The sequence below is a fragment of the Rhea pennata genome, chromosome 1 (assembly GCF_028389875.1).
Source record: "Rhea pennata isolate bPtePen1 chromosome 1, bPtePen1.pri, whole genome shotgun sequence".
NCBI lineage: Eukaryota > Metazoa > Chordata > Aves > Rheiformes > Rheidae > Rhea > Rhea pennata.
Window position 1 is genome coordinate 145050533 of NC_084663.1, and position 14620 is coordinate 145065152.

General features: G+C 36.2%; 1 protein-coding gene across 1 annotated transcript in view; it reads left to right on the plus strand.

Moving 5' to 3' along the window:
* The window catches only part of OCA2 (OCA2 melanosomal transmembrane protein), a 181611-nt gene that overhangs the window by 119205 nt on the left and 47786 nt on the right, over positions 1 to 14620 (plus strand). Inside the window, exon 21 of the mRNA XM_062574955.1 lies at positions 6651 to 6744. Coding sequence (XP_062430939.1) covers positions 6651 to 6744 — 94 coding nt within the window. The remainder of the gene's footprint in view (positions 1 to 6650; positions 6745 to 14620) is intronic.

A 14620-nucleotide genomic window follows, 5' to 3' on the forward strand; every position in this document is an offset into this window, starting at 1 on the left:
GAACAAGAAGAGGAGATTGAAATGGGATTGATGAACCGTAACTATGAGACTTTTCCCTTCACTTAAAGTCCAGCTCCCTAACTAAACCTTTGTTTATGTGAGTGACAGTTTATTGCACATCTGTGGTAATTCTGATAGCTGTCTGCACATAATTGGACAGGGGAAAGTCAATCATTTTATGTTGCTAGGTAAAAAAAATCTACTGCAGCAAAATATTTTGAGTTTGCTATATAATATGTGGGAAACTCCATGAACCCTGTCTGTATGCAAAGGATATATTTCCAGTTGCAAATCTAATAAATATGCAGATAGTGCTACTAGAAGCAGCAAGGGTAGCTGAGGGTCAACCCAAATTCTTTGTATTTAAGATAAATATAGCTAAATAACCCTAAAATAGAGTTCTTCCACACTTACATCTACAATGCATTATACAAAATAGAGTATGTGATTATCTAGTTTAGCATTAATGAGAAATGTATTTTAGCACATGAATATTAACTCTAAATAGAATAAATAAGCCTTAAAAATAATCAATCTCTATGTATGACGGTATGCGTGTAGTCATATGTACTACTTGTGAGCTGTTTAAGAACAACTTACAAAATGTTCTATCCATAAACAATTCAGAAACCAGGAGCTCAGTTCTGTTTCATACATCTTAATTCCTGAATGGCATTTTTTTTCCAGGTTGGACAGGAAGCTTTCTGGGTCTGAAGCATAAATACGGTGAATCGTGTAGTGTCACTTTATGTGTCATTCTATTAATCCTCTGATTTTCTGCCTCTTTTGAGAACAGGCTAAACTCATAATGACATACCTTAACAGGCGGAGTTATTTATTTTTAAGGTCTGTTCTTTTCTAGTCATAGTCATTGACATTTTTCATTGTCATCTAAATTGCCGTGGATTTCTGCCCTTACAATGTTAGGTGACATGATTTTATTACTAGTTCACTCTTCAGTTTAATTGACTTGTTTTATCAGCTGCATATGTTGGAACCATCTGCTTATATTTTTCTTTTATTACTTTTATTACCTAGCCATAGTAAAACCTTGTTTTAGCTGAGTTTAAATACTATTTCCTCAATATAGTGTAACAAACAATTTCCATTAACCACTTGGCCAGCAAGGTGACTTAGTCTCTGACAGGTCTTTCTTAGAACTCAGATTATTTTTGGCCTGCTATTTATTGCCTCTAAAACTGTCAGAGGCTTTTCTTTTGCAGTACTGATTTTTTTCCCAGGCATCTCATGTTCTCAGTGCCAGTCTTATTTTTAGATCTCTTTTGCCTTCTGCCCTAATGGATTTTTCTATGTCCTGCATTTCAATGCTTGAAAAATGTGTAAGACTGAGCTCTAGCACTCTACAGAAACAGACTATTCTTAGTGAAAACATCAGCGGCTTGGGAAACCACAGATAGAATTTTTCTATGAATGTACATTCTCTGCAGTTTTCATAGAAGACATATTTACTTCATGTAATTTTTAGGAAAGTATGTGCCATAAAATCCCATGTTTTAGAACAACAGCATGTCTCTAAAGTGGAGATAAAAATGGCTTTTCATTGTCATTTTAAGCAAGCTGACAAGATGGACAATATGATCTGATGCCTTTTACCATGCTACATCAGTATGGGATATAACTTGAATGAACAGCCAGGTGATTCCTCTTACATGACAGGGGTGTCTCCCTGTGAATCCATTTACAAGGATTATGCTTCAGTAGCAGAAGTAGCTGGGAGGGCTTCACCATGTTCCTGCTGCTGCTAACAAGTCTCCTGCCACCCCGGGGGGATGTTCTCACTGAGGAGTAGCACTACTGCCCTTCCTCTTTGGGCTCCTCCCTGCACAGCCACCGCTTAGTAAAGCTTGTATTTCCAAAGAGGGTCCTTTACACGCTCAGAAGAGAGCTTCTCCTTCTTGATAGCCTTGACTAGTGGAATGCAATGCTCATAAGAAGGTTTTATCATAAAAATGAATGAATAGGATGAAGGTCAGGATTCAACTTGTTCTTTGTTAAGGAGTAGTCTTGAAAAAGAGGTTGTGACAGCAAGGTGTGAAAAAGCTACCTGTTTCGTCGCACTTCTGCTTATCAATAATGCAGTTTGTGTACCAAAATAGAAGTGAATGCAAAATACTCAAGGCCCTCCTTGCAAGGTGTCACTTTTGCAAAGAGGAGCCCTCTTTGCAAAATAGAGTTGAGATGTGTAGCCATCACCACAGCTCTCTTTTGGCAAAAGAGGCTGCATACTACAATATTTTTGCTGTAAAAAATCATGACCCTATTCTAGAAAATGTAGCTTAGTGGTAGTTAGTATATAGAATACCCATCTAAAATCTTTGCATTTTCTCTTTGTCAAAACCTTTATTTAAAGTTAAAATTGACCTTCCTTTGTTTTTAGTCATTTGTTCTTGTTTACATTTTCAGGATGTTATGGCCTTGAGAGTTTCGAGCAGAAATACACTGTTTTGTAAAATCATGTTTCTTGAATCTGAATTGATTTCTAATATTATTAATTGTCAAAAGATGCTATTTTCTAGGGTAACTGGGTAATTTACAACAGTATAAAACTCCAGACCATTTTTAAAAGCTTTTGAAACTGATACAACATTACAATCAATACGAAAGATGAAAATATATACTTTTTTCTATTTCTTTTTGTAACATCCTATATCCTTTCACAGTTTGTGGTATAAACACTTTCTTCATAACGGTTGCTTTTTATTAGGACATTTATATAGACAAATGTGCCAGTATCTATTGAGTTTTGTGTTGTTCCTTGTCTGTCAGCTTAGATCCTATGTTTATAATTCAACACCATTTAAAAAATCAAGATTAATGATTAGCACCTTTCTGTATCAAGTCTTTGAGGATGCTCTTCTTTTCTGGGTATAATCATTATTTTCTATATTTGTTTTTTTCTGCTTTAGTACCAGGAGGCAGATAGTCTTATCTGGGTGAGGGGTATTTGGCTTTGCTCTGTTGAACTACATCACATATTTTATCTAAATCCTGTCAATCAAGCAGCAATGTGGGCTGGTTCAAGAGAATATTGAACTTTCCAGCAAAACCAGCAGGTTTTCTAGAAATTAATCAGGCAGAGATTTCTCCTCAGTGAGATCATTAAAATTAAGGATATAAGAAGTGAATGCTCTTTTCAAGATAAGATATTATTGTTCTCTTGTAATATTGATAAGGGTGCTGTTTACATGTTTGAAAAAAAGGAATAATGAAGGAAGCATAAGGTTTCATAAGTTTTAACTCTTGCTTTTTGTCTCTGTCAAGGGGCAGTACTTAGTAAAACTATGAAAATGGCTGCGTTCCAAATAAGTTAAATCAATATGGCAAAAACATTTGTACAATATGTACTGCAGCCAAATATATCCCAGTTTGGAAAGTATCTGAGCTTGGTTTGCTTTCAATGCTGCTGTAAATGCCTACGGTTTGAATCAGAAAGAGTTGTAGAACCGATTTACTTTTCCAAAAGCATTGAAGCCTACAGTGGCTACCTGTAGTTTCCTTCTAATCCTTTTATATTTCACCTTTCTGTTCTTAATACTCAAGTGAATTATGGCAGTGTATGAAACAGATCTGATGTATTGATAGTGCAAAAGTGCTGCCTAATATATAATTGCATGAATGAATGTGACAAAGAACCTTAAAGGTCATTTCAGGGAAAACAGAGAGGCAGGTTCAATTGATTTAACTTAACATTTTCATCTTTCATCTAGTTATTCAAAACTGAAACTGGAGGTGCAACATTCCTTGTCAGAAATATCTCTTCTTTTCAAAGGATACATAAATGCTAAATCTAACTTCAAGCATGTGACAGAGTCTACAGGACTTCCACCCTCATTTATGAGTTATAGCAGTTATTCTTTGGTAGTGATGAGTTCCTTTAAATAGTGGAAAACTCCAAATTATGTGATACAATAATGAAAGGCAAATATATATTTCTAAGACATTTTTCAGTGTTCGTCTTGCTGCAAAAACAGCCATTTATGGGAGCAGAGATTACTGATCTAGCCCTGCAGTCTCTCAATGCACCCAGGAAGATGACATCACTGATGATAATTTTTAAATAGATGACTAATTATTATGAAGGATTTTAAAAAGATTTCACAGTATTTCTAAGTGGAAGAAAATTAATGTTATATCAAGGAGATAATGATAAAACTGGTGAGGTCGAGTGAGTATTTGGGCTTCCAAAATACTTTGTAGGGTTTAAAAATTGAGAAATGTGAATCAAAACACATTATAGAATTGCACTTTCTCTTGAAACATGGTAATGTATCTTTGTTTTAAAAAGAAGGTAGCACGTGTTGAAACCTTTAGTTAGTGATTTTCTTTCAGAAGGTTTCTTTGGCTTTAATCAACAGGGATTATGGGCCACTGACAGCTCGTGGAGCTAAGTTCCTTCAGTAAACATAAACGCAAATTTTCTGATGGGAGTACCGTGCATATCTGGCTACAAATACCTAGCAAGCAGTTAGATGATTGACACTTCTGCCTAGGATCTGTGCTCTACCTCTGCTTCCCCTGTCCTTCATACTGTAGTAATTATGGAGAACCCCTGGAGGGCTGTGGAGCTCTGCTTTCCACATGGTTCTCACCAAGGGGGTATGAAAATGCCATTACTTGCTCCACACTTGGGATTTGGCTGGCAGCAGCTTTAGGATTGACTCTCAACAGCAAGAAAATAGGATTAATATTTTAATGCCTTCTACTCACCCATCTTCTCTGTGTTCGTTGGCAGAGCATTGACACAAGAAGGAGTATAATTTAAAAAGTGCTGCTAGACTGCCGAGTTGAGGAAGGTGTACTGCAGTGAGAGGATTACTGTAGTACATCAGGATACCTGCAAATAATTCTGAAGAGCTAAATAGTTGGTTTTGTTCCTCTGGGAAAAATTACATATTAAGAAAATACCTTGCTTAGAGATTTATTCTAGGATTTCAGTAATTATGTCTAAATTTATTTGTTTTTAAGTTGAAACAAGACATTGTTTTAAAATAAATACAACTGCAGTTTGAATTGCATATCATGCTCTGGCAGTGATGGTCTGAGAGAAACGAAGTTTGCGGGGAGAAATAAAATCTTTCATGACAGTGTTCATGGCAAAAGCCAGAGAAGATGTTAGGCATGCTGACTCTTCTTTGGGTCTTAAACAGAAGCAGAGATCTTCAAGCAATGTACAATTCAGAGATAATTGTTTAGACATTAACTTAACTATGTTAATCAATGAGAGGATTTAAGAGGGATGATTAGCAGCAAAGCCAGGAGGGAAGGAGAAAGGAAGCATTGTAATTTTTTGTAAAGCCTATATATTACTCCATACCAAAAGAACACACGCAGTTAATAAAGGTGAGTATCACTCAGCTATCCAAGTGAGAACATATTTCAGGAAGCAGCTGCTCCATCTCTGAGATCATAACCTTTGAGGGACACCTGTGAAGTACATTCAAATGACAAATTGGTGGATTAAAAGTCATAATTCTATTCACTGCTAAACAACTCAAACTCAAAAAAGCATTGCTTTCAAGACATATCACAGCAATTTCCACACTTCCCTTCCTGTTTGAGCCTTCATTATTCCAGGTTTCTTATTTGTTCTCTCTGTCCTTTGGTATCACAGACCTCTGTGAACCTGAACAGCAGGTTAGGAACATTATAACCTCTCCTATAACCTTGCTATCATCCCTCTCTGTTCTATAGGTACTATTTTACCCTTTCTTTCAAACTAAGTGGTTACACAGTTAGGCTGAACTCAAAACAGTTGTTCCCAAACTGCTTTTAGTTGGGAAGATTGCTTCTGATTTAGAGCTGATGCTACTTGAAAGCCTGCCTGCTGTATTTTTGTGTTCTATACAAATTGGTCTAATGAAGTCCATTATGTCTCCCTACAAACCTCATTTGATTTTTTTTCAGGGTTTTGTTTTATTTGGCTAAAATGATTTAATGAAATTCATAAAAACTTGTAAATATTTCCCAGTGGACCAAATCTACATCTCTTGGCAAAAATATTAGACTTAGAAGTAAAATAACTCAGCTCTGCTTATGAGTTTAGAAGCCCGCAGCATTTATCTTCTCTGCCCATTTTTCCCTGAAGAACTAGACACTTGATTCTAATAGGGATTCAGATTTTTTTTTTTTTTAGATAATGACACATGATATACAGCCATCTTGATTGTGAAGGTCTGATCATCTCACACACTTAAAAGTTTTGTTTCCAGTAAGAGGAGGGGATAAGGTTTTGCCCTTTAGGCTGCAAGAAATGGAGGAGAATTGGCCCGTAGTCCCTGAGAGTTCCCAGTTGAGTTAGAAGAACCTGATGGGTGGCACGTGTAGCCTTAAGGGATGCTCAGTTTCATTAGCAATCTGCCTGGCCCAGATAAAATGAGTATAGATATGACCCAGCTCAGCCTAACATTATGAATATCTTCTCTTTGGCTTGTGGGATTAGTACAGTCAGTGAGGAAAAGTGAACACAGAACAAGAATATAATGCATAGATTCTTATAAAAAGAAGAAATGAGTTCCTCTTTGCCCTAGCTGATATTTTCAGTTGTTTATTTGAATAAATACTATTTGTATTCTGCTGATGAATGGCTTATGTCTTCTGTGTCACTTTCTCTTTTTGTTTTTAAATCACAGATTTCTGTTCTTCTCAACCTGAGTAAAGATCCTGATGTTAACCTGCCTATGAAACCATTAATCTTTTCATTGGCCATGGGTGCCTGCCTTGGAGGTAAGAGATTACATAAGAAAGCAAGCATAAGGTAATAGCTTTGAAATTATGACATTTTTAAACTAGCACAATAGGCTCCATGCTTTTATTATGCAAATCAGAGAGAGGGCCTGATCCAGCTCCTCTTGACTTCAAAGGCCTTCAGGATCAGGATCCTAGCCACTGTCTGCTGCATACACTATAACAGGATTTTTGCAGTCAGTGTTTGAAGACCTCATCTGCATAAAGTAGAAAAGCACAAAGAAACGGTCCAAATGGTAAATGGTGCTTATAGGGTTCTGATCTTTTGTGAAAGAAAACACAAAGATACATTTAGCTTTCAGAACAGAGACACATCAATGCTTATTGAAAAGGACATGTAGAAAATGTATAATACCTGAGATCTGAAGGCTTGATTCAAAGTCTACTGAAGTCACTGGGAGGTTTTCTCACAGAAATGGTTTGAGAATCGATTTGCTGACCTATCTAGCACTCCTATTCTAAGAGATATCTCAATGAAGTCTTTGGGAAATGTACCTCAGATAATGAAAGCCAATATCCAAGTACTCATCTTGGTGTTAACTGGGATTTCTTGTATTCTCTGTGTGTCAGCACAAAACATATAGATGGAGTCATTACTCTATTTTTTTTAAAGTAAAATGTATTGTTTTCCTGGGTTTCCTATATTTATTATAACACCAAAATAGAATGGCCATTCAGTAGTTTTAGAATTAATACTTATACTTGATTACTGTGTTTTATACTTTGCAAATGGCTTATGAAGATGCTACAGCAAAATATTTCCAAATAGCAAGTCTTGTAAGTGCAATTAAAATGTGTAAGAGTTATATGAGGAATAGCATAAGTATTAATATTGACTACTGAGCATTTTAGTATTATTTACATTGTACGGGAATGTTTTGATCCATAAATATTGAGATATTAATTTAAATGAAATTAGAGTGGATATTGGTGTTTTACAGTGAATCCCCCCACTCTCCACCTAAGAGTCTAAAAACAATTTTTGTGTAATGCACGTCTATTTTTTATGTAGCTAAGTGATGCCTGGTACAAGTGACCTTAATACCTAACAAGGATCATAATGATGTAATTCACAGTTTGAATTTTAAGAATGTGTAGCAAAGGCAGAGTAATTTATACCAAACAATCATTATTTATTTTCAGATTGTTTTTTTGTACTCTTTATTCATGGTTATACTGTGACTTTAATCTACAGATCTATTCCTCTTTAAAATGAATGGTTTGGATAAAGAGTATTTCTTTGTATAGAACTTTGCCATAAAAGTATAATTTATCTCCAGAATTTGCTAATCACCTAAGACACTCCAAATGCATTAAATTTTTAGGTGTTTTCAAAAAAGAAAGCACTAGGAATTTAAAGTTGGCCAGATTATACTGACAAATTCTGAGTGGGAGGCACTCTACCAGCCTTGGAACCTTGACAAATGTCAGCTGATATTCCTAAAGTATCATTTATCTTTTTGCCAAAATTCATTTAATTTGATTTGTTGAAGGGTTGCTGGGATGTTAACAAAGAGACTTCAGTGTGTGCAAAGTATGAGAGAACAATAAAAATATAAATAGTACTTTGGAAATTATTTGAACTAAAGGCACTAGAGTAACAGAAAGTGCTCAGGTTTTCCATATAAATACTCTGATAAAAAGTTAGAACATTATCATCATTAGAGAAAACTCAGCCTCTCTGAACAGTGCTGTATTAGGGTAAAGCTGAGGGTGTGCTGAGTGCTATTACAACTCATTGGATAGTTAGCCTGAAAATTGAGGTACATGTTTCTGACTTTCCCATGTTAGAACTAAAAAATAATGAACAGGTTATCGTTAGATCAGTGCCTGGAATATAAAAATGGAAAGTGTGGAAAAGCTTTGTTTTAAAAGACCTTACAGCCATAAAATAAAATAAAATAAAATAATAATAAGTAGCAGACTTTTTCTGAAGAAAGTGTGGCTGGCCTTTAAAAATTATTTTCAAAGGAAAGTCCTATCAGTGCTGAAATGGTGCAAAGGAATCCACAAGGTAGGCTAATAGAGTGTAAGAGTTAGATGACAATTTCTATCAATATTCTCTGGTGTTTTAGCCAAAATATTGGGTCTTATCACTGCTCATGCAATCAAAGAAACTTGGAAAACAAGTTACTTTACAGGAGACAGAGATGTATACAGAGATTAATTAATGCTTTCTAACTATAGATTTCAAAGTTAGTTGTTTACCAGATAATGCAATTTTAGTTCTGGTAAGTTGATAATGTTTGTGGGGTTCACAGTAAGTACTACTCAATGCTTACATATCCATGAATAAGATTCACCTTTTGTGCCTTGGAAAATATGCTGAAATTTTTAGTTCTGAGAAATTTCCAGTGGATACCATTGCTTCATTCTACCGTCAGAAAGTGCACAGCCAGCTGCTGGGTTGAAAGATGGCAGGATAAGAAAAGACTGTAATTTTCTTTTATTGCTTTAGCTGTTGTTATGGAAATGAAGGAAAGACTGGATCAGTCTTAAGCAAGATGGAGAGACTTTTGCCACATTGTTGTCATCTTCAGCTGCGCCTCCTGGAGGAGAGAGTTGCTGCTACTTAATTTTTCTATTTCATGGCATTAAGCTCAGACATAAAGAATAACTGAGAGTAGTGTATTTGCCCCTTGCTCTGGAAAATGTCTCTGGAAAGTGAAAAGAGATAGAAAATCTTGTCATCTAATCAAAGAACCCAGTGTCAGTGATGGCCATGGGCAGTTCTTGGCAAGATGATCACATTTTTGAAGTCTTTGGGTCTGCCTCAAAGTTTGCTAGTTCTATTCTGACTGAAGTTTTCTTGACCAGTTCAGAAATCTTGTGCATTTAAAAATGAGCATGGTAACCTGTCGGGGAATCTAGTTCTGGTAATCTAGGCTTATATTTTTCCCAGCTATCTTTATTAAGAGCTTAATTTATGTTCCAAGTTAGAAGCCTGGCTGCTCCAGGCTCCCTGCTTGGTGATGGGAAGACAGGAGATGGATGCCTATTCATCCACTGAAAATGCCAGACTCTCTCCACAGAGTATATGGGAACTCCATACTACATAATTCAGGTAGCAGAGAGGAGTGCCCAAAGACAGGTCAGATGAGGCTGGACCTTGAGGTCTTTCAGTTTGTCAGCTCTTCTGAATATTGAATGACCCATTAGCTCATGTCTGTCTGGGTATGAATTGTCAGGCTGACTAAATAATAGCTGTCAGGAAAGTATTGCTCACAGGGTTTTTAATGTGCTGTCATTATTTCAGTTATCTTTTGATCATGAAGTGAAACAAAACAGGAAGTTCCACGGAAATTAAAGGAAACAAACAAGGAATAACTTCACCTGTTTTCTGTGGTGTTCTGGCGATGTGCATCCATATGTCTCCTGCAGGAAAGGACATTGAGTAAAGCTTCATTCATTAGCACTTCCTATTCTAGAATAAGGTGAAATGTTGGTATCTCTTGGGACTGAGTTGGATATACAACTCCCAGTGGGGTCTGGGGAATGCTGCCCTGAAATATTTGGAGGATAACTGAAAACTTCTAGCTCCAGCAACTTCAGAATGTGAGGAGCTATAATCACACTGCTTCTATTTGCTCATATTTAAAATAATATGAAATACAGATTCAACTGGATTAGAGTAAGAGCGCAGTTGGCAATGCATCTATTAATTCAGAGTGTTCAATTGTGTAGAACTAGATTCTTTACTGAGCTGAAGAGGCTAGAGCTGAGATATTATTTGAAGACTTTTTGTGCTTTTTACATGTGGCATCTGAAGAGCTGGCATTTACTTGTCTTTTTATTTCTCTCCTTTTTTATAATTTATAAAAAGCATGTTTGCAAAGAAAACGCCTTTGTTAAAAAGTGACTGAATTTGAAAGTTGTGTACCTTCTCCACTCTAAATTGTTAGTGTAAACAGACACAAAACCTATTTTGTTGCTCCAGTGGCTACTGCTGTGGTGTGAGGGGATATTTTCTTCTGTTTATAGTATTGCACTACTTTTCCTATCTGTATATTTTTCTAGAGGACAACACCTGAAAGTTGTCACTGTCACAATTCTACAGAAAGTGGCCATCCCCACGACGCATATGCCTGCGGTCCTCTGGCATGCAAGCTCTGCTGTAGGCTCTGATTTGAGAAGGAAGGTAGGAGGAAGGTGCTGCAGGCAGTTTTCTTCTAACCTGACAGGGTCAAAACCAGATGTGACTAATAATAGATTTTATCCAGATTACAGCTATTAAAAGAGTGAAACCTATAGTGTAGTTAGACAGTTGGATTTCTCTCAGTGGTCCAGTGCTATAGCTATTCTGTCTCTTGGCACCTTCCTTACTTCCCTGATGCATATGGGATCTTGCACAGAGGGGAATTACTGATTTATTATTCCTGCTGGTTCTTCTCAATAAAATCCTGAAGTAGCTGTAAGGCTTCAGGATACAGTGAAGTTAGAAACCTAAAAACCTTGTTAAATTGTTAAACCAACCTGCCTCTTTATAATATGAGGGAAGAGTGATAGCCTTCAATAAAACATACTAAAATATATAATTCTAAATTAATATTAGGAAAACAGTGCAACTGTAGATCATTTGGAGTTTTTTTATCATTAGCTCACATCTTTCAATTTGAAAGATTCAAAAAATTATATTAACTTAAGGACTGAATGTATGAGGTGAAAACATAGCTGTTGTGTAAGAGGAGCATGATTCAGCTTTGTTTTCTGTCTTAGCTATTGTATACAATGTGTAATTGAAATGTGTAATCTGTTGAGAGAATGTACTTACTTGAGCTTGAATCTAACCAGAACACTGATATCAAAAGCTCATATTGTTTCTTAAGGCCATCAGAATCTTTTAATGACGAGAAATCCTGGGGCTGAGATTTATGTCTTGTGGAGGAGAAAGCTCTGTTTCAGATGTTTTTTGCCTATGAATATACAGCAATTCATAATGCAAATCAAAGGATGGAATTAAAGGGATTGAGAGTGATTTGAGATCTTCCAAGAGAAAAAGGACATTGCTGTTCTTGACTTTTAAAAGCAGGTAAAACAAATAAGGAAATTTAGGAAATGTCTCACAACTTTGCTTTAAAGATGTGACTACATCTTTGACAATATCATGCTTCTGAACTGTAGAGATAAAACTAAAAGAAAAACGTAGCATGTATTTTGTACTTGTACTAATATCTGTTCTAATATAATTTCTGGATATCCTTTGCACTGCTTTTACCATGATGGAAATTAGTAGCTTAGATTGTAAACTATGTTTGCTGCCCAGTAAATGACAATACTATTCAGTTTTTCTTAATCACAGAATGGTTGAGGTTGGAAGGGACCTCTGGAGATCATCTAGTCCAACCCCCCTGCTCAAGCAAGGTCACCTAGAGCATGGTAGACAGGGTTGCATCCAGGCGGGTTTCGAATATCTCCAGAGAAGGAGACTTCACAACTTCTCTGGGCAACCTGGTCCAGTGCTCTGTCACTCTCACAGTGAAGAAATTCCCCCTCATGTTCAGGCGGAACTTCCTGTGCTTCAGTTTGTGCCCATTGCCTCTTGAATGAAGGACTCATTCCAGATAGTAACAGAATTACTTTTTGTTGTAGCATTAAGAACCACATCATCAGATATAAACAGGAGTCTTTTCTCTGTGTTGACATTCAGGTGTCCAAACTGTCCTGTTGTTGATTTCTGGAACAGCCAGAATCTATAACCATCCAAAAAGATTAAAGTGTTATTTTGCTTAGCTTTTTCATGACATACAGACTCTGGGACATAACCTTTCACATATCTTCAATATGAAATTCTGCTTAAAACTCAACAGTACTGTGAAGTCCTTGATGTGAGAGCTAGGCTCATTACCTGAGTCCCTGCAGCTAAAGGAGATTCTCTAATCTTTAAGATTACTGAAGATAATCCTCTGTGGCACGAAAGATAAAGAGAAGAAAGCTGTGAATGTAAAATGATTCCAGCTAAGCTCAAAGTATGATTTGATGGACACACCATTGTCTGTGTTAAGGAAATATCAAAGGCCTGCTTGGCTTTAGGACACTGAGTTAATATGGTGACAAAAAACATACTGAATATAGTCCATTTTTCTAAGCAAGGCCATTTTTCTAAGCTTGAAGAGTTATCTTGAAAAGTATATATGTCTCTTTCTCTCTCTATATATGCATATTTTTAAGGATAAGATATGCAGTATGTGGGATAAAGCATGCTATTTCATGTCTTCTGTACTGATGAGGATTTACAGTTTAGATGTTAAATTTCAGATGTAAAAATGGAAAGGAAGTGAAGCTATGTGTAATATACAGAGTTCTATTCTACTTTGATTTTGAAAAAGTTTTTACACCAAACCTCAACCTTATTTGATTTTAATGCTTGCATTACAGATGAATTTGAGAGGTTTACACTACTGGTTTTCCATTTCTTGCATGAAATAATTGCACGCTGCACAGTTTCACAAAATAGAGATAGAATAATGACCAGCAATGACAGCAGTGGTGACTTCGGAGACTCTTAGAAATCATATGTGGATTTTTGTTTAATTTTGTTTACTTACTTTGTGCATTTATTTATCATAAATCCCAGAAGATTCTTCATAGAAGCTGTGGCCACTTCTACTTTCAGAATAACACAGAATTTTAAAACTCATTATGTTGTACTGGTGAGTCACTGCAATAAGAAAATATGGAATGATCTGCACAGCTGTCAGCAAAGAAGGTATATTCACTTAGAAGGCAACGCTTGGACTATCAGACAGAATGAAGAGAAGGAAACTATAGCAGGTTTTGAAACTTGAAGTGCAGAAGATCATACTGGTTTATCTACTTTCCTCCCTCTGCAGAAACCTTTTAGATAGTAGCCCCTTTTCTGGAAAATGAATGGCATATTTCTCCTTGCAGCAGTGTTGAATGGTAGAGCAGAGAGGAGGAAAAAGAATTTCAGGCGGCAATATAATTGACTCATATTGATCACTGTATTAGGAGGACAAAGAGGGTTTTCTTCCTTGTCTACCCCTGCCTGACACCAACAGCTATGTTGTAGTCATGCTCTGGACATATATTGCTACATACGTGTAGCACAGTTGCAGTTAGCACATCTAAACCAAAGAGGGGCATGAGCAGGCACTTGAACAAGGCCAAGATGAGTTAAGTCAGAATCTGACTTTAAAGCAGTTGATATTCTAAAATAACTACATGGAAGGACACTCTTATTTTTTGAGTAATACCTTGTTCTGCTCAGCATCCAGGGTGTCTATCCATGGAATAATTTTGCAATATATACTCCTTAGTAGTGTCATGTGTGGAAAAGCGGTGAAACTGAGCTGACATATTTTTAGCTTCTGAATCCAAAAATGTAGAGAAAAAATGCATAAACTGGGTGTTGTGTGCAGCATTAAGGGCTTTAAATAGGACCTACCTGAATGTGTGTTTCAGGGGGATGAGGAAATGGAGCATCAGAGCACGCTGTTGGCACCATTCCTCTCCATAATAGCTTGCTTTATTCCTGTACTAGGTAAGCTGGTTCTGCAGAGAGAGATGACTTTAGTGATCATCTCAGGTTTTATGTCTTTTTTTTACATATATCTAGATTTGAAAGAAACTTATGGATTTCTTTATGTCATTAAAATAATGTGCAGGATGTTCAGCAATCATCTGCCTTATTTATTTCACACTTCTGGTAGTAAATTGGCAAGTTTAAATTTCACCTTTTTCTTTCAAAGCAAAAAGAAAGCAATGAGTATTCTATAGTGTAATACTAGCAGTACCTGCTAGTAGTGATAAAAAAAAAATTGTGAAATTCATCTAATTCATGGTCTTGGACTTAATACAGTTCAATGAACTTTTTGGATAAGTAAACTCCAAATTT